This window comes from Juglans regia, chromosome 11 (genome assembly GCF_001411555.2).
Source record: "Juglans regia cultivar Chandler chromosome 11, Walnut 2.0, whole genome shotgun sequence".
Classification (NCBI taxonomy): domain Eukaryota; kingdom Viridiplantae; phylum Streptophyta; class Magnoliopsida; order Fagales; family Juglandaceae; genus Juglans; species Juglans regia.
Window position 1 is genome coordinate 29,651,475 of NC_049911.1, and position 22,966 is coordinate 29,674,440.

At 35.9% G+C, this 22,966-nt stretch overlaps 1 protein-coding gene across 1 annotated transcript; it reads right to left on the reverse strand.

The window, feature by feature from the left end:
* Positions 1-516: 516 nt before the first annotated feature.
* Positions 517-21,040, reverse strand: LOC108991329 (exocyst complex component SEC5A-like). Its single transcript, XM_018965510.2, has 21 exons — positions 20,402-21,040; positions 18,213-18,364; positions 17,641-17,735; positions 15,128-15,322; positions 14,811-14,938; positions 14,560-14,718; positions 13,650-13,754; positions 12,932-13,006; positions 12,225-12,362; positions 11,933-12,124; positions 10,484-10,618; positions 10,042-10,168; positions 9,754-9,964; positions 9,086-9,201; positions 8,767-9,001; positions 8,063-8,156; positions 2,589-2,666; positions 2,407-2,463; positions 2,049-2,198; positions 1,471-1,686; positions 517-1,020 (listed from the first exon to the last, which is right to left on the reverse strand). The coding sequence occupies exons 1-21, from the start codon at positions 20,804-20,806 to the stop codon at positions 799-801; spliced, it is 3,285 nt and encodes a 1,094-aa protein (XP_018821055.1). The 5' UTR covers positions 20,807-21,040; the 3' UTR covers positions 517-798.
* Positions 21,041-22,966: the final 1,926 nt, after the last annotated feature.

Here is a 22,966-nt window from a genome sequence, read left to right on the forward strand (position 1 = left end):
CCGCGAAGTTGGTATGTGGTGCAGTATAATGGAGATAAAGTGGAGCCCATACGTGTCATTTCTTCATTAGAGGGCTGTTATTTGAAAATAAAGGACCAGTTGAAAGTTTCTCTGTTAAGATTATCATGAAAAATAATTTATAGTCTTAAAATAATGAACAAATCTGATCTATTTTCTTTGAAAAAATAGACAAATTTAAAATCTATATAAAAAATCAATTTTTAATAATGGACCCAATTTGACTTTAGCTCACATTACTCTATTCTTATCTATATATTATAATTTTGAAGAGTAAAGTTCGTCTATTTTTTCTATATCTAATTTATATCGGACTCCATAACCAAATTATGAATAGGAATAAAACTAGTTATAAATAATTATATTTGAAAACCTTTATACAAATAATTAGAATGCCTAACTAACATAAAAACAACTAACCAAAGCCAAGTTAAAACATGACCCTGTCCAAATTCAAGGATAAAAAAACTAATCAGAAAAATAACCTCCTCAAAATAAACGATCAAACTAATAAAGGTCCTTTATTAACATGGCCTTGAAAAATGCTATATTTATGGCACAAGCAACATACAAACAATGTAATGCTGTCTCTCAAAAATAAAAGCCAAAAAAATTGAGAAAAATAAGGAGGGGGAAAGCAGGAGTAGATCATAGGGGAAATACAAATTGAAAGAATATGGATTTCATTCAATTCAACGGATGAACTACAATACAAAACTTGCACATACACGTGAGAGAGCGAAATATAATAAACAAGAATAGGAGGTTTTGAAACATATTTCATCGGCGTCTATGTCGGGAGAAACTTGGTGAACCCGTGACATGTGTGCCTCTGTAATTTTTGCTGGGAGAATCTAATGGTCCCCTGAAAGAAGCATAAGCAGATTTTGCAGGTTCCGGCACCGAGTCTAATGGAATTGACTCCACAAAGCATGCTGTGTTGATACGAGTTCTCTCAAGCTCTGCTTCGAGTAACTCAGAACTATACTGCTGTGCAAGAGCCTAAAGCCATAAAAGAAACAAACCCATTAATAAAGATTGAATATCCAACACCCAACTCCTTTTTTTTTATAAATATAATAACCAAAATCGAGAATAAAAATGCTGCAAGGAATAAACATTGCTTCCGCCGTACAAATCAAGACCCTGATGGATAATAACTAAAAACAATTATAATAACTAAAAATAAAAATAAAAATGCAGCAACAAAGAAACATTGCTTCTGCCGTTAAGCTAATTCAAGACCCCGATTTATAAGCAATAAGAACCCAGGTTTTTTAAATTCCCATGATCTCATGTACCGTTTTCATCATTTGTGCATGATAATCAAGCAATCATACTATACTTTTAAATCCATTAGGGCGTGCTTGTACCCTGATAGAGTCAATTTGTTCAAAGCATTCTCCTGTGAGCATACTAAAAGAAGAAAATACAGGAGTAGAAGTTTCTTACAATCAGGTCGTCAGGTGACACAGTCATTCCTTGCTGTCTATCGTCTGTAAGCGCATCTTCACTCCCACGAGTTGGTCGGCGGTGATGCCCTGGATTTTCCACAGCCTCAGTCATACTCTCAGTAGCTTTCTCCAGAAGCACCCCTTGCAAAGACTTCAGTGACTCCCTTGCATCAGGTGTAAAATACGGATTCAATACAGTCTCGAAATATTCAAGCTGCAGAAGATACACAGGAAATAATTAACCATTTAACAAATGAGCTCCTCCATGGGAAGGTGAGATCATGGTCTTAAAACCCACAGGGTGCATCGCTAACCTACTAACAATTTCTGTGACACGTGAGACATGGTTTCTTGCACACTGTAGGGAATTATATATGAGTATTCTTTTTTGTTTTTGTTTGATAAGTAATCAAGTTTAAAAGGGTACTTGCTGAAAGAACATCATTCGTCCAAAGACCCAAGAAATTGAAATAACTATATTTGTTGTTGTGCTCGATTACAGCCATGTGAAATTTCAGAAACCAGCAGTTTGATTTAGGACTTCTCCAGTAAAGAAAGTAGAACCCCATGTATTACCTCAAGCATGAGCTGACAGAACCCATTTGCATCGAGTGACCTAAGATCTTTGGTTTTGTTTTCATGGAAAAGGCTGAGAAAAGTATCAATCAGTCCTTCCACAAGAATACCGAGTGTCTTGTCCAAAAGGCGCTTAGCACCAGCAAAAACCTGCAATAGACTTGTATGTGATCATTCAAGAAGTAAACATTTCATAATTTTATGGTAATATAGCCTTACAGTAACATGAAACTAAACAGCAAAGTTAACCAAGTAAAGTATAAATCCAATTTTCAAGATCAAGCCAAAAGACGTGAACAAGGAAAACATATATTAGAAAAAAAAAGGGCAAATACCCCAGAGTGCATGTATTGAGTACCTCTGCATGAACAGCTACCATAGTATGGAGTAACTCCACAGCTGCATCACGCACACCCTGCGAGAAACCAGCATTTAATAATTCTATTTTGGGGACAGCAATGTTTGCCTAAGAAAGTTAGGCAAAAAAGAAAAATATACAAAACTATTTTATTACAATTAGTAAGTTCACTTGTTTCTTACTTTGACTGCAGGTGCTGCTCCCCACTGAATGCCAGAATCCAACAAATAGTTCACAGCAGCTGTTCTGATCAAATTTGCCTGATGGGGGGACACAATGATTATAAACTCAACGAAAGAAAACGTGCAAATATTTTAAAGATAATCCGCATCAACTTGAACATTGTGCACAAAAAGTTCCAGCAAGAAAGGATTTCCATCCTGTTTTTACCCCCAAAAATTTTCTAACGAAAAAAAAATCATATACTCCGTCCAGATCTTTCAGATTTCCAGTAACAACTGCTCCTACACTGAGTGGCATGTGACCATATCTGGGATAAAAAGGGGAAAAAAAGAACACCCAGGCTATCTAGATCTTATATGGACAAAAGAAAAAAAGGAAGAACCAATGATTTTAGACCATCTAATTAGCCCTTTGCAGCTAAATAAATTCAGTTATCAATAAACAAACAACAAAATGTAGCCAGTCATAGAATTTAAATTAGAAATGTGAAAATCAAATCATCACACAGATTATGTGCACGTATAATTTAAAAAGGTTATATTCTGGAAGATTTGGAACCATGCAAATTAGCTACATGTACTGTACAGCAATGGTGTAGAATAGTTCCCATGGTGGGATTTGACTGGTCAGATAATTAAAGATCTATATTTTTTGCCACCTGATCAGTCTCTAGCAATGCAGAGGAAATATGATCTTCATCAGAAACTCGGTGAATTTTATCTTCTCTACTTCTTTATACGGTTTCAAAAGACTCTTTGCGTGTAGGACCTTTGGATGTTCTTACATCCACATAGGTGGTAACATATTTTCACTTGTGAACTACATTTTCCAACTCACCAGGTAACAAGTGCAGTGAAATCCCACCATGGGAACTATTCTACACCAAGGGGGAATCGAAAAGATTGATGTGGTCGATGAACTCGGAGAGTAGCTCTAGTAGGAATAGGGCAAAAGGAAATGGGCTGAATGTTTCCCCATGAAACCCAAGATTGTATCTTGGAATGTCTAGGGTCTCAACGAGGTCGATAAACGTCTTCGGATTCGGCATTTAACTCGTGAGTGAAAAGCGGACATTGTGTGCTTACAAGAGACGAAGCTGAAAATGATCAGTAGAAAGACTGTGTGGAGTTTATGGAGCAGTATGTATGTAGATTAGGTATATTTGGCCTCATCAAGGGCATTGGGAGAAATTGTGGTGACGTGGGATAGGCAAGTGGTGGAGAAAGTGGAGGAATACATAGGAAGATATATGATAGCATGTTCATTTAAATATGTATCAAATGGTTTTTTGTAGGCATTTGCAGGTGTGTATGGGCCTAATCAAGGTGTTGACAGAAGATTGTTGTGGGATGAGCTTGTAGGGGTACATAGCTGGTGAGAGCTCCCTTGGTGTATTGGGGGAGATTTCAATGTGGTTCGTTTCCAAAATGAATGTTTTGGAAGTAGAAGATTGAGGCCAGCAAGTTTGGAGTTCTCAAAGTGTATTTTTGACTTGAATTTGAACGACCTTCCACTTGCAGGGGGTTTAGCCACATGGTCAAATAATCAGACCTGATCCCGCTTGGATCGTTTCTTAATTTCACTTGAGCTGGAAAGCCATTTTCCGGATGTCTGGCAAACACGTTTGGTACGCCTAGCCTCGGATCATTGGCCTATTTTGCTTGATTGTGGAGGTATTCGCAACGGTAGAAGGTATTTAAAATTTGAGAATATGTGGTTGAAGTCTGAAGGTTTTGTGGAAAGGGTTAAACAATGGTGGATTTCGTATCACTTCGAAGGTACCCCTAGTTTTATTTTTGCAAATAAACTGAAAGCTTTAAAAAGAGACTTAAAGGTGTGGAATCAACAGTCTTTCGGCAATGTAAAGGAAAACAAAAATACCAAGTGGAGGGAAATACAGGATTTAGGGTACGTTTGGGTAGTGAGAAGTGTTGAGAATGTTTGTGAATAGTTATGAGTAGAGATTGGAGTGAGTTTGTGGGTCCCATTGAGAGTATTTTGAGTTGTTTGGATGTGTGAAGTATGTTGAGTTGTTGACTTTTGAGTAGGTAGTTGAAAAATGTGTGGGTCCCATAAATATTATAGTGATTTTATTTTTAGTAATAAATATTATAATGATTTTATTATAGTGATTTTTTAATATTAATAAATATTGTAGTGATTTTATTTTACTTTTATATATAATAATGATAAATATTATAATAATTTTATTTTTAATTTATATATAATAGTGATAAATATTATAATAATTTTATTTATATATATATAATAGTGATTAATATTATAGTATTTTATTTTTTATTTATATATAATAGTGATTTTATTTTTTATTTATTTATAATAGAGATAAATATTATAATGATTTTATTTTTTATTTATATATTATAGTGATTTTATTTTTTATTTATATTTAATAGTGATACGTATTATAGAATGTTTGTGAATAGTTATGAGTAAAGATTGAAGTGAATTTGTGGGTCCCATTGAGAGTATTTTAAGTTGTTTGGCATGTGAAGTATTTTCAAAAGTACGAGAAACTTTGAAAGTGTTGAGGATACTTTAGTACCCAAACACACCTTTAGAAAGACTACAAGAAGGGAGATCACTTACTGGGAAGGAGCAAACACAGAAAACTCGGCTGGTTGCAGATCTTGAGAATAATTCTACAAGAAGGGATGTCATGGCACCAGAAATCAAGAGCTCTTTGGCTAAAGGAAGGGGACTAGAGCACGAAGTTCTTCCATAAAATTGCAAACTCTCATAGAAGAAATAATACCATTGAGGTGCTGAAAATTGCGGGGGTTGAGTGCAGCGAATAAGAGGTAATAAAAGATCACGTGGTCGATTTCTTTGGAGAGCTCCTCACTGAGCAGGTGGGGTGGAGGCCTATTCTGAATGGATTGGTTTTTGACACTATTGAGCCGAGGGAAGTTGCTAGGATGGAGAGGGCTTTCGAAGAGGAAGAGGTTTATGGTGTGGTAAGGAAAATGGCAAAAGATAAGGCCCCCGGCCCTGATGGGTTCTCTATGGGTTTTTACCAAGATTGTTGGGTGGTGATAAAAGATGATCTTATGAAGGTGTTTTAGGAGTTTTTCTCGATGGGAAAATTTGAGAAAAATCTCAATACCACTTTTCTTGCTTTAATCCCTAAAAAGGTAAGGACCATTGAGATTACAGATTTTCAGCCTATTAGCCTAGTGAATGGTACATACAAGATCATTGCAAAAGTACTTGCTAATTAAGTGAGGTCTTGGGGAAGATTGTTACTAAGCCTCAAAATATCTTTGTGAAGGGGAGACAAATCCTGGATGCGGCTCTAATTGCTAATGAATGTCTGGACAGTAGATTGAAGGCTGGCAGCTCAGGGCTTATGTGTAAGTTAGATATGGAAAAGGCATATGATCATGTTAATTGAAATTTTCTTCTATATCTATTGAGTAGGTGTGGTTTTGGAGAAACATTGAGGTCTTGGATCAGCTGGTGTATATCCACGGCAAGATTCTCTGTGTTAATCAACGGCAACCCAGAGGGTTTCTTCCCGAGCTCTCGTGGTTTGAGACAAAGGGATCCATTATCTCCTTTACTTTTCGTTATTGTTATGGAGGCACTAAGCAGGATGATCTCGACTTTAGTGACTAATGGTTTTATAAGTGGTTTTCAGATTGGATCGCTGAGTAGGGGTATTACTACCATTTCGCATTTGCTCTTTGCAGACGATACGCTTATTATGTGCGAAGCCAATCCAGATCAGTTGAGGGCTGTGAAGATATTGCTGCTTTGTTTTGAATCAGTGTCTAGTTTAAAAGTGAATTATGATAAATCTAAGTTGGTGCCTATTGGAGAAATTCAGAATATGAGGGAGTTGGCTGGCACACTGGGTTGTAAGATAGCGTCTCTCCCTATGAGCTATTTGGGATTACCATTGGGTATAGCCTCAAGGGCGAACTCTATTTGGGATACTGTGATTGAAAAAGTAGAGAGGAGACTAGCAAGTTGGAAGAGAATGTATTTGTCAAAAGGGGGCAGGATTACGCTAATTAAAAGTACGCTTTCTAATCTACCCATTTACTTTTTATCCTTGTTCCCTATACGGGGAAGTGTGGCGGGTCGTCTTGAGAAGTTACAGAGAGACTTTCTGTGGAGGGGCTTAGGTGAAGAGTTTAAATTCCATCTCGTCAAGTGGGAGATGGTGTGCCGCCCTATCTCCAATGGCGGTTTGGGTATCAGAAATTTGAGGATGTACAATCGGGCATTACTTGGCAAATGGTTGCGATATATCAAGGAACCATAAGCCTTATGGAAGACTGTGATTGAGAACAAATATGGTAGTTTAGGGGAGAGTTGGTGTACTAGAGAAATTAGAGGGGCCTCTGGAATGGGGTTATGGAAACACATTAGAAGAGGGTGGGAGGTTTTCCATCAACACACAAGATTGCAATTGGGTACAGGTTCCAAGATCATATTTTGGAAGGATGTTTGGTGTACCAATAGAGCTCTACAAGACTTGCTTCCTACACTTTTCTTGATTGCAAATGCTAAAAATGCCATGGTGGCGGAGGATATGGAAGTTGTAGGAAGAAACATCCATTGGAATATCAATTTCAGTCGGGCAGCACAGGATTGGGAGATGGGGAGTTTTGTCAATTTTTAATCTTTTGTATTCTTGTCGCCCAAATATCCAGCATGCAGATGACCTATGGCGGAGTCCAGCAAGGAAAGGGGTGTTTACTGTTCGCTCTTTCTACAAGATACTCACACAAGTTCCTGAGATATAGTTTTCCTGGAGAAAGCTTTGGCGTAATAAGGCTCCTCCCAAAGCTTCTTTCTTTGTGTGGACAGCGTCTTTGGGAAAGATTTTCACTACGGATAATCTGAGAAAAAGAAGCATAATCATAGCAGACTGGTGTTGCATGTGTAAAAGAGAGGGTGACTCGGTGAATCATTTACTTTTACATTGCGAGGTAGCCAGGATTATATGGGACGAGGTGTTTAACAGAATGGACTTAGCATGGGTTATGCCGAAAACCGTGTTGGATGTCTTGGCTTGCTGGACCTCAATTCGAGGTGTGCGACAGATCAAAGCGATTTGGAAGATGATTTCTATCTGTATTATGTGGTGCTTGTGGCAGGAGCGCAATGAGAGGATTTTTTAAGACAGAGAGATTTATAGCGGAACTAAAAATGTTATTTTTTAGGACTCTTTGTACTTGGGCCATGGCTGTGGACTTTAATGGCATGGACTTCCATGAGTTTTTAGTTTCTAATGCTCCTACATAATTAGGGCATATTCTGATTTTGTAATCGACAATTGTTTAGATGACTAAATACTTATTTTACTTATCAAAAAGAAAAAAAACATGTGCAGTGAAATGCCTACAAGATAATATGATGAGAAACATCTTTGACTGTGTTTATTGTCTTGTGCAGTGGGCAAAACTTTTTTATACAAATTGACGAAGCAAGTTATTTATACCTTCGCAAAAGTATACTGGGAAAGGATCTTCTCCTCAAGACCAGAGAAAGACATCACTAGATCTTGTATGTCATTGTCCTCTTCATCTTTGTCCCTGAAGAGAGAAGGAACACCAGAATAGTTGTAAGAGTCAAAACAACTACCCAAAATAAAAGCTACAGCACGAGGCAACCAATGCAACCAATCAATTGATTTGGGATCACAGCTTTTCCTTTTCCAAGAGGCATATGTGGTTCCCTGTCCCACGTGCATTGCAAAATTACTAACATAAATCCTATAGGTTGGGGCAAACTTGAGCCAATGCTTCCCAAGGCATCTGAACCAAGCTGAAAAGACATTAGGCCAAAACCCTTGTGGTTTGTTGGTCTCTCATTTTGAAGATTGTTGATATGCAAAATTAAAAAACTAATACCCTTCAATCCAGAGAACAATATCATGCAACCATTCAGGCAAGATAATTACTTGATCTCACAATATACACAGTCAATACAAACCAACGGGCATGGGACAATCACGCTGACATACTAACTCACAGAAGATGATTGTCTTCTGGGCAGGGCTAGGCTATCAGCTTATCGATGTCTGCATAGTGGCACACATCTAATCGAGTTCACAATTACAAATAAGCAATGCAACGTAAATCCATGTATGATAAGCTAACATTTCTCCACTTTGGAATACTGGACAAATAGTTGAGCACCAACCTAGACAACAGCCAGATATGCTTGTACTTGTTGTACAACTCGTAAGAAAGTTCATCTTTGCAATATCCAATATTACTTAAGACTACCAACAACTGTCGATGTGGATCAACAACGCCACCAGGGAGATCAGATGATAGTTTTTCTTCTAATTCATGAGAATATCCATCATGTAAATGTGGAATTTCTTTGCTTGATCTGTTTTGGATGATATCACTTCCATTGCGCTCCAGATAGCCTGATTAATGTTGCAGAAAGTACCATAACGGAACATCTTTTAAAAGTAAACTCACAAACATAAGGTTGAGATCATCCATCTTACCAGCAAAATCAAGGAAGCAGTTCAAAAATGCAAGCCTAACAGATTCTTGTGTTTCTTGAAGTTGAACAAACATATCTTCTGACTTTGCAGCCTCACTCCTTAAAGATTGAATCAACCTGAAGCAAGAAATAATGAGACAGAGACAAGGACTGCAGTCATAGAAATGAACTCACCTTCAAATTACATTGATTTGTTAATTCTTCAGAAATGAAGTGCACCCTTCAATCACCATTATATTAAAATAATTATAACTTGACATGCAATCACACATCATCCCCACTATCTCAGTAACTCCCTATGTATCATAATTGCTCTAATTGTGATGTTCCATTTCTTCAAGACATCCAGTCGCAACTAACTACCATCGTAATGTCAAGGCTGGCTACTAATTTTTCCCATTTCTCTTGCAAAATGTATTTTTTTATTAAGATGAAATTGGGAATCCATATCCCGACCTCCTCCACATTGAATTGCAATCCGGCTCTACAAGATCCTCTTTTTCTTTGGGGTGGGGGTGTGGGGTTCATTGATAAATTGAACCTGATAACCCACTCTCCTTAAATGAAAAGTTGCTTGAATTCCTCCAAGGTAACTTAGGAAGTTCTGTAGACTAACAGGTTGCCAGGAAGCTAACAAAGATTGAGCAATAAGATGCACAAGAGACTTACAAATTGATCTGATCCATCGCTGAAGCCATAATCGAACGAAATCCTAGAGGCAAGAAAGAGATTGTATAAGGAGATTTATTCCTTTCAAGAATTGATACAGGGACCCATGTTTCATCTTTTGATATCTCTTCAATTGATACACGCATCCATGAACAAAGCCTTAGAATGTAAATCTTCACAATCTCCAAATGAATCGTTTGTAGCGCCATAACTATTGCATAAAGAAGAAAAATATCAGCATAATTTTGAGAAGTCAATGTATTGCTGCTTAAGAGACAGCCTGGATACCAGCAATAGGAGGAGCCGACTCCTTGACTTCAAAAGCTTGGCATGCTTTAGATATTTCCTTTATAGCATCACTCATGTATGACCGCAGAATATTTGACTCTTCAAGATTCCGAAATGTGTTGAGAACCTGCATCAACAGTATGCTTGTTTTGAACCACCGCCAAATATATGGGCTGAACAGAAAGCTAGGCATGGAATTATATTAATAGAATTCTGAAACCAATTCTGGCTTCAGCTGAAATATACAAAACTTGGTATTACTCAATAGTACCAGAGAGTAGAACCAGAGAGGAAACAATCTCTTATCAGTAATATCAGACTAGACTATGAAAAACTATTCTCCAATTGGTATTATCCAACCCCACAACAGTCAAAGTAGCTCATTAATCTAACACTTCAATCCAATGCAAAAGGACATAAATGGTTCAGCCAGCATACTCACTTTGACCTCATACACAGATATCGTACTCCGTATCATTCCAGAAACTTCGTCAAGAGAATGACTTGAGTACTTCCCATCTCCAACTTTTTCCTCAGTTTTATTTGCTGAAGTGTTAGTACTCAAATCAGTGGAAACCTGGGATGACAAAGAATTAGACCAGGAATCAAAGTGAACACCAAAATATCCAACACAAAAGAGACGAAGAAATAACAGGATCTTTAATTAAATATAAAAATGGCAGGGAGGAAAAATCTTCAACTAAAACCAAAAGCAAGAAAATTTGAGTCATAACAACTACAAACTGCGGTTGTTACTACAAAAGGTCTAAAAACTACCAAGTAATAACCCTACATTGTGTAATATACTTTCACATATTCAAGCAGCTCAAGCAGGCACAAATTTCAAATGGATGAAGGCGTAAAAGAATATCACATATAAGCGAGTATCAATACTCAAGTAAAAAACAGAAGAAAAACAAAAACAAAAACAACAAAACTCTAGTCTATCACGGATGATTACATATAATAACCGTAATAAGTTTTTTGGATTAGCTTTCTATATGCACTTATTTGAGTTATGACCCCTCTCCAGGTTGTTATGCACTCCAGTAACTCAATTTTTTACTAAATTGTTCGAATGCTTTAAATGATATTCACCATAATTAAGTGCAGAGTTCCACAACAAATTTCCCGCCTGCTGCCTAGCAATCTGGTGACTCCTTCAATTGAGTAATTTGTTCAAATGCTTCTAATGATATTGACGTTAGGAAAGTATGGAGCTTCACAACAAATTTTACTCCCTCTTGCCCATTTTTCAGTTCGCATAGAAAACTTAACCTTTTATTAGCTTTATCTCCATTACTTTCCTCCATCTTTTAATATTTGTGCATATTTTGATAGTTGCATCTTGCACTTTGAAAGGATTTTCAAAATAAATTGTTGACTTGTAAAGAGCCTAGAGGTTTGTAAGTGTTTCAACTTTTAAGGATTTTGTATCAAGGTATCTGGTAAAATGTCCAATCGCATGAGGTTTCCACATTAGTTTTTCTTATTTTCAGATAGGTTTTTACTTGTTAAAAATGAAGTAAGAGTCTTTAAGTCACTTATAAATTTGAATGAGATTAGACCATCAATAGACTTTCAGTGCTTCAAGACTCGAGTAACCATAATAAACCAGAATCACATATTAGAAACTGCATTTTTTGCATACTGATGAGAATGATAAGAATAGCCCTTGTACAGGGGACATATACAAGAGCGACATAATGCCAACCAAATTGAAACCAAAAGGATGCAAAAAAGACAAAAGAACCAAGAAAAAAATTGGCTATTTCAGATCAATTATGAGACAAAATGTCATGCAATAAGTCAAACCTAATTCTGCTGGAAATTACAATTAGATTCCAATTCATACAGCAAGCCTTTAAAAGTAAGAAAATGCTCCAAATACCTTCGCAAATTTCCCACTGAAAACAGAAAGTGCTACTTTCCAGAAGGCGGGTATGTGATGGGTAAGTACAGCAGTTAATCTGCGTATATACCTTCCTCTAAGGGCATCAACTTCTTCACTGGCAAAGTCGACTGGCTGAGAATCTACCGGAAGATTGGTGTCGCCAAGGGTAAGAGAATAGTCAACATCCGACTGATGGTAGAAAAACAAAGCATAACATCAGTATCAAGCACTAAATAATTTATTTGCTCCAATACTAATATAAGATGATTGTTCTAACAGTTAAACTTACAGACTGATTTAAGGCCTGCTGAATCTCCCTCCACTTTGCATCGGACAGAGCTCTTTCACGAATCTCATTATGCAAAGTTTCCATGTTTGCCTCATGATCTAAGGTGCACTTCTCAAGCAAACCTCGAATTCTGTGATTCTGGCAAAGGACGACACAAACTATTCAGCAAGCTGATCTTTCAATTGCAGTATATTAGGACAATTTTCACCAGAAATAGATTAAGGAGTGGTTTGGATTCAGAGATGAGTTGAGATGAGTTGAGATGGTTTGTGAATAGTAGAATAAAAATTGAATTATTTATTATATTTTGTGTGGAAATTTGAAAAAATTGTTTTGGGATTTGAAAAAGTTGAATTGTTTATTATATTTTGTGCAGGAATTTGGAAAAATTGTAATGATGAGATGAGATGAGTTGAGTTGGGTTTTGAATGCAAACGAGGCCTCATGTTGGCTCTTTAGTTTTTTTTTTTTTTTTTTTTCCCTTTCTTTTTACTTTGTTGGAAAATAGCCAAGGGGCAACTTAATAGTTGCTAGATGCTAGTCAAGCTGTAAGTTGTAGCATAGTAACAAAGACAAAACTTCAACCATATATATGGTATCACTGATTTCTTCATTGAAGCAAATAACATTGGTATTCACTAAACACAATAAAAAAACATAAGTGTAAAGAAATTTGAAAACCACGGGACAGCTAGGACTTCGCTTACTTGTATACTTAGATAATGCCAAACAGGATCCGACTCAGGTTCCAACTCCAACAACAGCCTGACAGTATTTTCAAGCTACAAGAAACATTGAAAGTTCTCAGTAGACACAAAATGAAAGGCCACAAGACGTGACTTTGCAGATCAAGATCATATAGAGGTGATAGATGAATATGAAGCATACAATCAGAAACTTTTTTTAGTAGCTGCCGTTAAAAAAAAATGATAAGTAGGCATATGATCATTATATTAACTATATATCGGATTCAAAACATGCATGTCACATAGGCCAACAACCAAGAGGACCAATTCATCAAAATCTAATTAAAAGCACAGCAAGCAAAACAATTTTTGAGCATTTATGATTAATTAGCATAGTAACAAAGTAGATTCATGTGACCTTCGCCACTTGAGAATTCTTAGCTGACACATTTTACTCAACACTTGCATATGATTTTTTTAAACATCACCTAGATGCCTAGCATATAACTTAAAATTACCCAGATGCCATAATGGTCTGGCAAAACTGTGTAGTATCCATGCACTGGTCTTGTGGAACTAGTACTATACGAATTAATAATCCAAAAATTTTAACTCTAAAATATAATCACTACAAATTATGTCCAAGCACAGGTAGAAGGCCTCGGTTATTTCTAATTTTTTTACTTCCAATTCAGCATGACTGACAGTCAAAAAACGCTAGTGTACAAAACAAGCTTACGTTTGTGAGGTCTATTTGTGGATCTTCCATGGACTTGTAAAGCATGCTTTTGAACTCATGCATCACTTTCTCAACCTCTTCAAGAACCCGTTTTAGAACTCCCACCTGAAAGTAACACATAAAATAAAGAATATTTACTTCAGCAGAAAAAGAACTTTGTCAAGCCCATGATAGACTGCGGGAATACAAATATTTGATAAAGTTTGTTTCGCCTGAAATGATTTCTAGGATGGAATCAGTTGCTTCCACAGTAAATCTCGAGACACTGATATTACACATGGGAGATAAAATTACAACAAAACTTGTCAAATTGGACCTAAGATGAGGAGGCTCGTATGGAAGTTAAAAAGTATTGGAAGCAAAACAGGGAGATTTTTCTCATTTGAGAACATAGATGTTAGTGCTTACAAGTTTATGGATATATTAAGAGATAGGAAAAACACAAAAAAGAAAGGTTGATTGGATTGATGATAAAATAAATATTGACTCTCAACAATGATTCAATTCATGATGAAGAGAATCTCTCAAAAATGGAAAGAGGGCCAAGGAACTCCTTAAACCCCTAAAAATCATACTATAATTAACTCTTCTTATTGGTTAAATAGTTTTAAAAATGAGAAGCCAAACCTTCATTTTAGAACATATTATGCAATAAAATATCCACCTTGAAGTTGTATGGAATTTTAAAAATGATAAGTCATGCTGTATAAAGCTAGTCAAGCATCTTGTCCTGTAATGAAAATGAATATTGAAAAAATATACGTACATTGATAAACACTTGTATGCTCAAGATCTCTGAATTTACATACGTATGAAAATTGGATTTTGACATTATTTAGTGCTTAAATATGAGTTCAGAAATTTCTCAGAAAAAAGAAAATTCGCTAGATAAAAATAAAAAATTCTATACATGAGATGGCAGAGCAATTGACTTCGTCTTCTTGTATTCTCTAACTGCCAAATCATATTCACCCTTACTAATGCTCCCACGAATCGTACTTGGCAAGTTAAATAATGTTCGAAACCTCTGTAGCATTCCTTGGACAGACCTGATCTTCTCAGCTTGAGCCTGCAGTAGAGCCATTCAAGCAAACATTTGTGATCGGTGTTGCATCAGCATGGCCAGACTTCCACTCAAATAAAAATCCAAATGTTACAAACCTGTCTCTCAAAGAGAGGCTGAAAAGCACGATTAGCTTGCAAACTTACTCCTTGGATGCAATTAAACAAATGAGATGTCCCTGAACCTTCAGGATCTTCTTCGATCCTTTTCAACTTTGACTCAATATCTGGTACAATAATTTGAATTTTCCGCATCAAAACCAATTAGCACTTCCACTTACACCCAATATATAGGATTTAAGCTTTACAGACAGATAATGCAGGCGTAAATGTGCATAAGCACAAAACGGGGAGCCTGATAACTTTGCTGTCAACTTAAAAATTAACACCAAAAGACTGACATGATGGAGGCATACCATCAATTGTGGTTTTGCAAGACACAAAGCAGTCAAAATTGTCTTTAACCAATTGTTTTCTCTTTTCAGTCCTTCCTTGGAGATCATTCTTCAAAGCAAGAGCACCAGCCTCCAAATCTGCTGCACTTGTATCTTGGTGTATTCGGGATAGAAACAGCTTTGCATCAAATTTATCAGAGAAGTACATCAACTTTTCTGCAATAAAGGGAAAATTCATCAACCTACCTTATGTGACACAACATGGAGCAACTGGTATAAATAATCCAAGTCAATACAAAACTAACGAGGGAAAGTAAAGTCACTGTTTTCCCCTCAACATTTGTGAGCATTACAATCTTTTTATTTTTTTATAAGTAAGAAATTTTATTAATTACATAATTAGGCATAGCCTAAGTACACAGGAAGTATACAAGAGGTGAACCTAATTACACGCGGGAAGTATACAAGAGGTGAACCTAATTACAAGCTAAGTGCTGTGAAAATCAGCATAAAAGTCATTAAAGCTAGTCCCATTCAATACAATGGCTGAAGCCCAAAGTAACAATGTATGATAGAAAAAGTCCCTAAACCCTTCCAACGACTGTTCCCTGTTGTCAAAGCAGAGACCATTCCTTTTGTTCCAAGTACACCACATTAACATAGAGGCACCATCTTCCAAACAGCCACTATTTGACGATTACCCTGAATTCCTCTTCAGCATAACAATAAATCAGCCACCTTCCTAGGCATGACCCAAGCAATGCCAAGCCTAGGGAAGATATCGTCCCATAAAGCCTTGACCACTTCACAGTGTAAAAGAAGATCTGTTGTTTCTCCATTGCTTTTACACATAAAGCACCAATCCATTATTAGGAATCCTCGCTTTCTTAGCTTATCAATAGTCAATATTTTCCAATGAGAGGCCAGCCAGCTAAAAAAAAGCAACCTCAAGTGGAACATAACTCCCCAAATGCTCTTCCAAGGGAAAGCAATAGAAGAATGCGGCGACAAAACCTTGTAGAAGGATCTGACTGAGAAGTTGTTCCTGGTATGCTTCCAACGCAACCTGTCCTCCCCTTCAGCTTTTAGGTTCAGTGCGTAAAGTGCCCTGTAAAGTTCTGTAATGTAACCCACCTCCCAATCCTCAACAGCTCTAGTAAACCTCACCAACCATTGGACGGAGCCAGCAGAAGTGACCATGTTATCAGCCACTGAAGCATCCTTGTCCAATGTGATCCTATAGAGTGAAGGGAAAGCATTTTTCAAGGCTATATCACCACACCATATGTCGCATCAGAATCTGGTTCGAGTTCCCCTTCCCACCTCAATTCTGAAATTGTTGGAGAGATCTACCCATCCGTTCCTGATACATTTCCAAACTCCCACCCCATATGCTCCTCTTACTTCATTACAATCTATTTATTATACCAGAATAGTAATCGCATCAATGTTTAAATTTTTTTTTAACAGATTATATTAATAAGAATAGGCATAGCCCAAGTACAATGTTTAATTTTCACTAGAGGGTAATATCACATAAAACACATCAACAACTCTTTTACTCTTTTCGGGACCCTATCAACACCAAACAACTTCAAGAGCAAACTCCATATATCTATTGTCACTTCACAATGAAGAAGGTGGGCAATGGAATCCCCATTCTTCTTAAGAGCACAACAGTAATCCACCACAATGATGTTCCAATAACGGCTTCCACAAAAACCAAAAACCGATAATATGACTTCACTTCAAACTTGTGTCTTTTGGATGGAGTCTAGCATTTGCAATCTGCGCCTCCTTGCCACACTTTGAGACAGTACAACATCTTAAAGAAAGAGGAAACCAAATCCACCTCCAAGTTTTGTAAAGGTCCATTAAAAAGTATATCCCACTAAATACTTCCATTTTTTTGGAGTTGTGAGTAACCCGCTAAACAATGCATCCTAACAACGTGCAATACTAGACAAAACCAAATAAGATATATTAAAAGGTTGTTCCCTACGGATCACACATGCCAAAAGTTGATCTTAGATCCATCACCCAAGACAAAACTAACAAATTTTGAAACTTTATATCTAATTATCTCCCTATAGCAACTTATCAAAAAAAAGTTATCTCCCTATAGCAGTAGGCAGTGGGGCTTCAATTGGTCTAATAACCAGGACAATCCCTCCTGGTCCAAGATAGATCAATTTCTTATTTTACCATAGTGGGACGTGTTATTTCCCAAAATCTCACAGAGAAGACTCCCAAGACTTTGTTCCGAACATTTTCCTATCTTGTTGGAACACAGCCACTTTCAGGGGGTCAAAGATAGTTCTAAGTTTGGGAATCTGTTGCTGTGCTCAAAAGGAAGAGGGGGAGGTGCTAACATATATGCAAGTTGGGAGCATAAGTTCAGTAACAGACAACGATAACATAATAGGAAAAACAAACCAAAAGAAACATGTGCAGTAATTTCCCATGACCAAATATATATTATGAAACACCAGATTATGCATTAAATATTCTGAGCAAAAAAGAAAATGCAATACCGCGAAGGCTACTATCCAAATAATCTCTGTCAAACTTGGATGGAGAACTTTCTGCCGTCTCAGTGATCAACCTTAATGATTTGTTGTCTATTATTCTGTAAGAACAGCACAAAATCAGGTACGTGAAAGTAATAATAAGAGATAATCAATTATATAACTATGACTTTGATCTGATATAGGAAAATATTGGACCACTAATTCAGTAACAATATTGTCTATTGCATAATTGCTACAGTATATGTTGTCTTGCCTTGAAATGAAAAATCAACAATAACCAATTTCAACAATTAAGAAGATAAAGTCAAATTCCTTTAGACATCAATGCATATACAGCTAGCTGAACATAGATACAGCAGCCAACTAGTAAAGCCTCGATATATTAAAAAGAGGACTGTACTGTCATTTTTGCAACATTTTTTTTATAAGTATTTTTGTAAAATATATACGGGAGAGCAATTAAAACAGAGACAACATGGCAAACAATGCCTAGTAAAAAATGTCAAGATCGATTAATGGCCAGAAGAAATGATGACTCTGTAATCCCAGACAGGTATTGTATTGAATATTTTTACCCTAACCCAAGTGGATCAATACATTCCGTGCCACGAGGCAATGATTGTAAACTGGTAAGCCCCTTTCTACCAATTTCTGATGGTTTTCTCTCAAATTTTTGAGCCACAGGTGCTGCTCTTGTCTCCCGCATTTCACGAACCCTACGAGCAAGCTGTCAAAGAAGTGCAATCATATATTATCCAATTAATTTTTATAAGAGAAGATAGCATCCTTATGCACACTATATTATACTTTGGAAGGCACCCAATCTGAGGATACCTAAATATTATGAACTTCAAATCTTCAATTCAGGATCCATATGTTCCGCTTGGAGTGCACAACAAGTTTGGTTTTTTTAGTTTTTATTATTAATTTTTTTTTTGGGGTTTTGCAGACATCGAAACAAAAATACCAACAAATATTTTAAAACAGTAAGGCTAAAATCATCCGCATTTTTGGTAAAAATAATTACCCATAAATTTGCCTCTTTTATTTGGTCTCTTCCCTAGACAAGTGATGCAGGCAGCAAGAAGCTCTAGGAGGAACAACCTTTTTTCATACGTATGTAATCTCAATAAAAAGAGCAGGGGGACACAGCCATAGTACGCAGGATGTATTCAAGAGAACCTCTATTCAAATCAAAAGAAAAACAGCCATTCAAAATCTCTGAAAACACTAGAAAAAACAAGTATGGTATCATGAGCTACTATCGATGATTTAAGGGTGTTTGAGGACAATCTTTGTCAGCTTTACCACTGAAGCACGGTATCAGACGGACCGAATTTTAAAACTGAGATTATTGGAAATTATGACCTTTACTTGCCGTGAACCTAGCTGAAATTCTATGAAGTATTTGTCCATAGATTGTCTTATTTTATTTTGTTTATTGGTGATAAGAAGCTGTTGGTTTAATTCTGATTCTCAAATTTTATTATGCCAAGGCTTATTTGGTAATTTTAATATTTGTCAAAATGTACTGTACCAGTGACCTATGAGACTTATTTTATATTTTGGAGGACCATACCACCTGCTTTAGGAGTTCTTTAATTACTTTTCATTGTTATTAGCAACTATAGTCTCCTTACAATAAGGATTAAAAATATATTATACGAAGTTTCTTTTCTTATTGGTAAAATAATAATATTGGAAGGCTTTTTATGTAATCAGAGATTGAGTTTTCAAAATTCCAGTCCAAACATTGAGGGTGTGATTGCTTATGGAACCCAACTGCAACTGCCTAGGCTATTCTTACTCATTCTCCTTTAATTAACAATTATAATACCACACAGCATCAAATTCCTTCAACGTTCAATTCCTTTTATAACCTGACCATGCGTAAATCCTTAATCATCAAACCATATCCAAGTAGCTTTTAAGAAGTTATCAAGAAACCTAACCTAGTGCTGAATTTATTAAAGATCTTGCATAAGATTGGTATCAGACCTTTTGTCCTATGTTGCCATGTTTGACAATGTTTAAAGAATGTCTCTAATGCACCTTAAAGGTCTAATGTTGGTAATATGATCTAACCATAAAGTATCAACAACTTAGTCTATTTTTAAGCTCCACTACTAAAATAGTACGTGATTGTAATAAACAGATGAATAATGCTAAAATCGCACGACGTGTTTAATGGTTTTGCACCATGTCATACGGATGACCACATAAAGACACAATACATTCAACATGTTCAAAACACCAAAATGATAAACAACTACCATAGACAAGGAAAGGGGAAGGGGGGGGGGGGGTTGGAAAGGAAAGAAACTCAGTAGAAGGATGTATTCTCGTTTGGCATGGGATAACTGCCATGATGATTCAGAGATCCACGGAGGCCCATACCTACTGAGCACTAAAATGATTTCCCTAGTCAATTTTTAACCTCATGAACTGATCTGAACCACATTCAGTCCATTGAAGTTCTTTAAGTCCAAGTAATTTTGTAATGGCGGATATTGCGTGAACTAAATCAAAAAATTGATCCTTCTAGTGTTCATTTGTTCCAATTGAATAGGAATGCCCTCACACACACTTATTCAATCACATTACAATATTCTTAAGGTTCAATACTAAACAAAAATAAGATGATCAGCAAATTGCAAGAACTCTTCGGAAGAGACAAGCACGTCAGTTAGTAGTAAACAACTGAATATTCAATATTAGGATCAAAATCCTAAACGCGAGAGGAATCAGGGGATTATCGACCAACCTCGGCCTCTTCGACGTGTTTCCACGAAGAAGGCTCGTCGCCGTCCCAGGCGACATCGTCGTCCCTGGCAGAGCTAGGGCGAGCCCTGGATGGCCGATGATGAGGATGATCTCTAGTGGTGGAGTCGTCGTCGCCGCTGGATATGCTGAGCATCTCGACCTCGGAGTCATCATCCTCGTCCACCACTCTCCGCGCCGCCGCGGCAGCCCTAGAATTGGAATTATTAGGGGCGGCTGGCTTCTTGGGCGGAGGAGGAGGAGGCTGCACGTAATTGACGACAGGCTTCCTTTGTTTGTTGTTGGAAGAGGCAGGAGGCCTCTGGTAATTGAGATCTCGCTCCGCTTGCTCCTTGAGAGCCATTTGGAGGAGCTCGTCCTCGTCCAGGTCCTCGCTGCCGCTCGACATTTACCTTTTTCGCTAATCAGGTCGCGTTCTTGAGGGTTTTGTCTCGTGGAGTACAGATCTAACGAGGACTTGTCCGTGCTACTGACGATGATAGATATTACATGGGCATGGAAAAGGCTCCATCACACCACCTCAGGAAACATATACACACAAATACGCGGAACGGGAGATGAGAAAGTTCATGGAAGAGAGAGGTCGTAGAGTACGTAGCGCTACGCGCGTCGTATTCTCTCTCGCCGCGGTTTCTATTTAGGGCCGTTTGGCAATGAGATTATTTAATTAACAAAAATGCTAGAAGTCATCGAATCTTCGTCCTGATAATTTTTTTTTTTTTTAACTAAGAAATTGAGAAAGTATTTTTTAATAATATTATTAATTTAATTTTTTAAAAAATTATAAGAATATAAAAAAATAAAAACCACTTTTTATTCTTATCAAAACGATTATCGTGAATGTAGCACACTGCTCTTTAATTAATATATTTTCATCTCAATTTCATTCAATTATTATTATATAAGTACGAGTAAATAAGATTAGGATACAATAAATTACGTATAAATAAATTCATAAATTAATATAATTAATATAATTTGTTAAATCTATTTTATGATAAGATTAATTTAATAATTTAATATCACATCAAATCATGTTAATTTAATTTTTTAATGTCTGTCACTTATTGTAATAGGGTAATGATACCCTTGCAATCGGTTCACTACTGCTTTACTACTTATATTATATTTAAAAATTTTTTAATTTTTTATCATTTTCTTTAAAGTATTTTTCTAATATCCTTAATTATTAAAAAAATAAAAAATATATAATTTTACTAATAGTCACTTCCTTAACCATTAAGTAAAATAAAAGATTAATAAAAAGATCAAATAAAAAATAATAATAAATGGATAGTATGAGAGTAATAATTCTATCATTTTTCATTATAATATATAGAATCACTAATTTTGTTCTATTTTATTTTCCAATCACAAATTTACTCAGTATTGTAAATAATGATATAGGAGTAATATTATACTCCATAATCCTATCATATTTTCATCTCATTATGTAAGATGTGACACATTTATCAATATTAAATAATACCAAATTATCTAATAAATAATCATTTAATAGTAATAAATATGTTACATCATACATAATAGAATAAAATTAAGATAATAATACAGTGTATAGAATTTTTCGTGATATAGAGACTCAAATCTCTACAATTCCTTATAAAAGAAGAGGCAAATGTTGTCAAGCTAAAAGTCATTGAATTAAATAATGATAATTTTTATATAGGACTTTGGGTCACTAGTTTCTTAATCCATAATTTTTATAAATGTTGTCAAGGTAACAACATGGTGAGAGAACATTTTTTCTATTCGGTAAACAATAAATTTATTGATAAAATTGATAGAACATGTCGAAGAAACAGGGCGCGGGTAGAAGGAAGACAGTGGTGGGAATTGGATGTTGGTAAAAAGAAAAACAATTGTGTGAGAAATATTAGGGATATTAGAAATATGTTAAAAAATAAATATGCACAAATGTTTGAAGAAAAAAAAAATCACTAGTCGATATGCTTGTATCATTTTCTATACATATATGACGGAATAATTATACATATAATTGTAAATTGCATAAATATTATGTAATTATTTTGAAAAAAAGTAAGATCTATTATTAAAAAATTAATTTTTTTCACGTGGGTCTTATGTTTTATTCATTTTTTTTTAAAAATGATTACGCGACGGTTGCATAATTCAAATTTATAAATATATCTTTTCTATATAACGGGATGAAAAATTATACTCAACAATCCTATATCACACACAATACTGGTCAGAAAAAAAAAATAAAAAGAATTTTTTTACAAATAATTATCTGATGTATGACTGCTGAATAAACTTGTAACCGGATCTGCTCTTTCAGCTCTGTTTTTAGCATTTTTCCTTATTATTGGGCTATCGTCGTCTGCTTTAATTATAATTAATTATCATACAACAGTCGGGTCGGTTAAGAGTATTACATTGATAGGGCGTTTTGTTGGCCCAATAGTGTGCATGGGCCTATCATTGCAGCGTAGCGTGCACAGATGGGTTTACATTTGATGTTATAATAGAATGAAAAGGTTCGTACTTCCTACCGATATCGCAGACT

Excerpts from the sequence above, each read along its gene's own strand:
- LOC108991329 (XM_018965510.2), bottom strand. The coding sequence starts at position 20,806 with ATGTCGAGCGGCAGCGAGGACCTGGACGAGGACGAGCTCCTCCAAATG. Across the intron at positions 14,719-14,810 it reads AGCCTCTCTTTGAGAGACAG|GCTCAAGCTGAGAAGATCAG; the intron begins GTTTGTAACATT and ends GCTCTACTGCAG. Across the intron at positions 2,464-2,588 it reads GAGCAGCACCTGCAGTCAAA|GGTGTGCGTGATGCAGCTGT; the intron begins GTAAGAAACAAG and ends GGTTTCTCGCAG.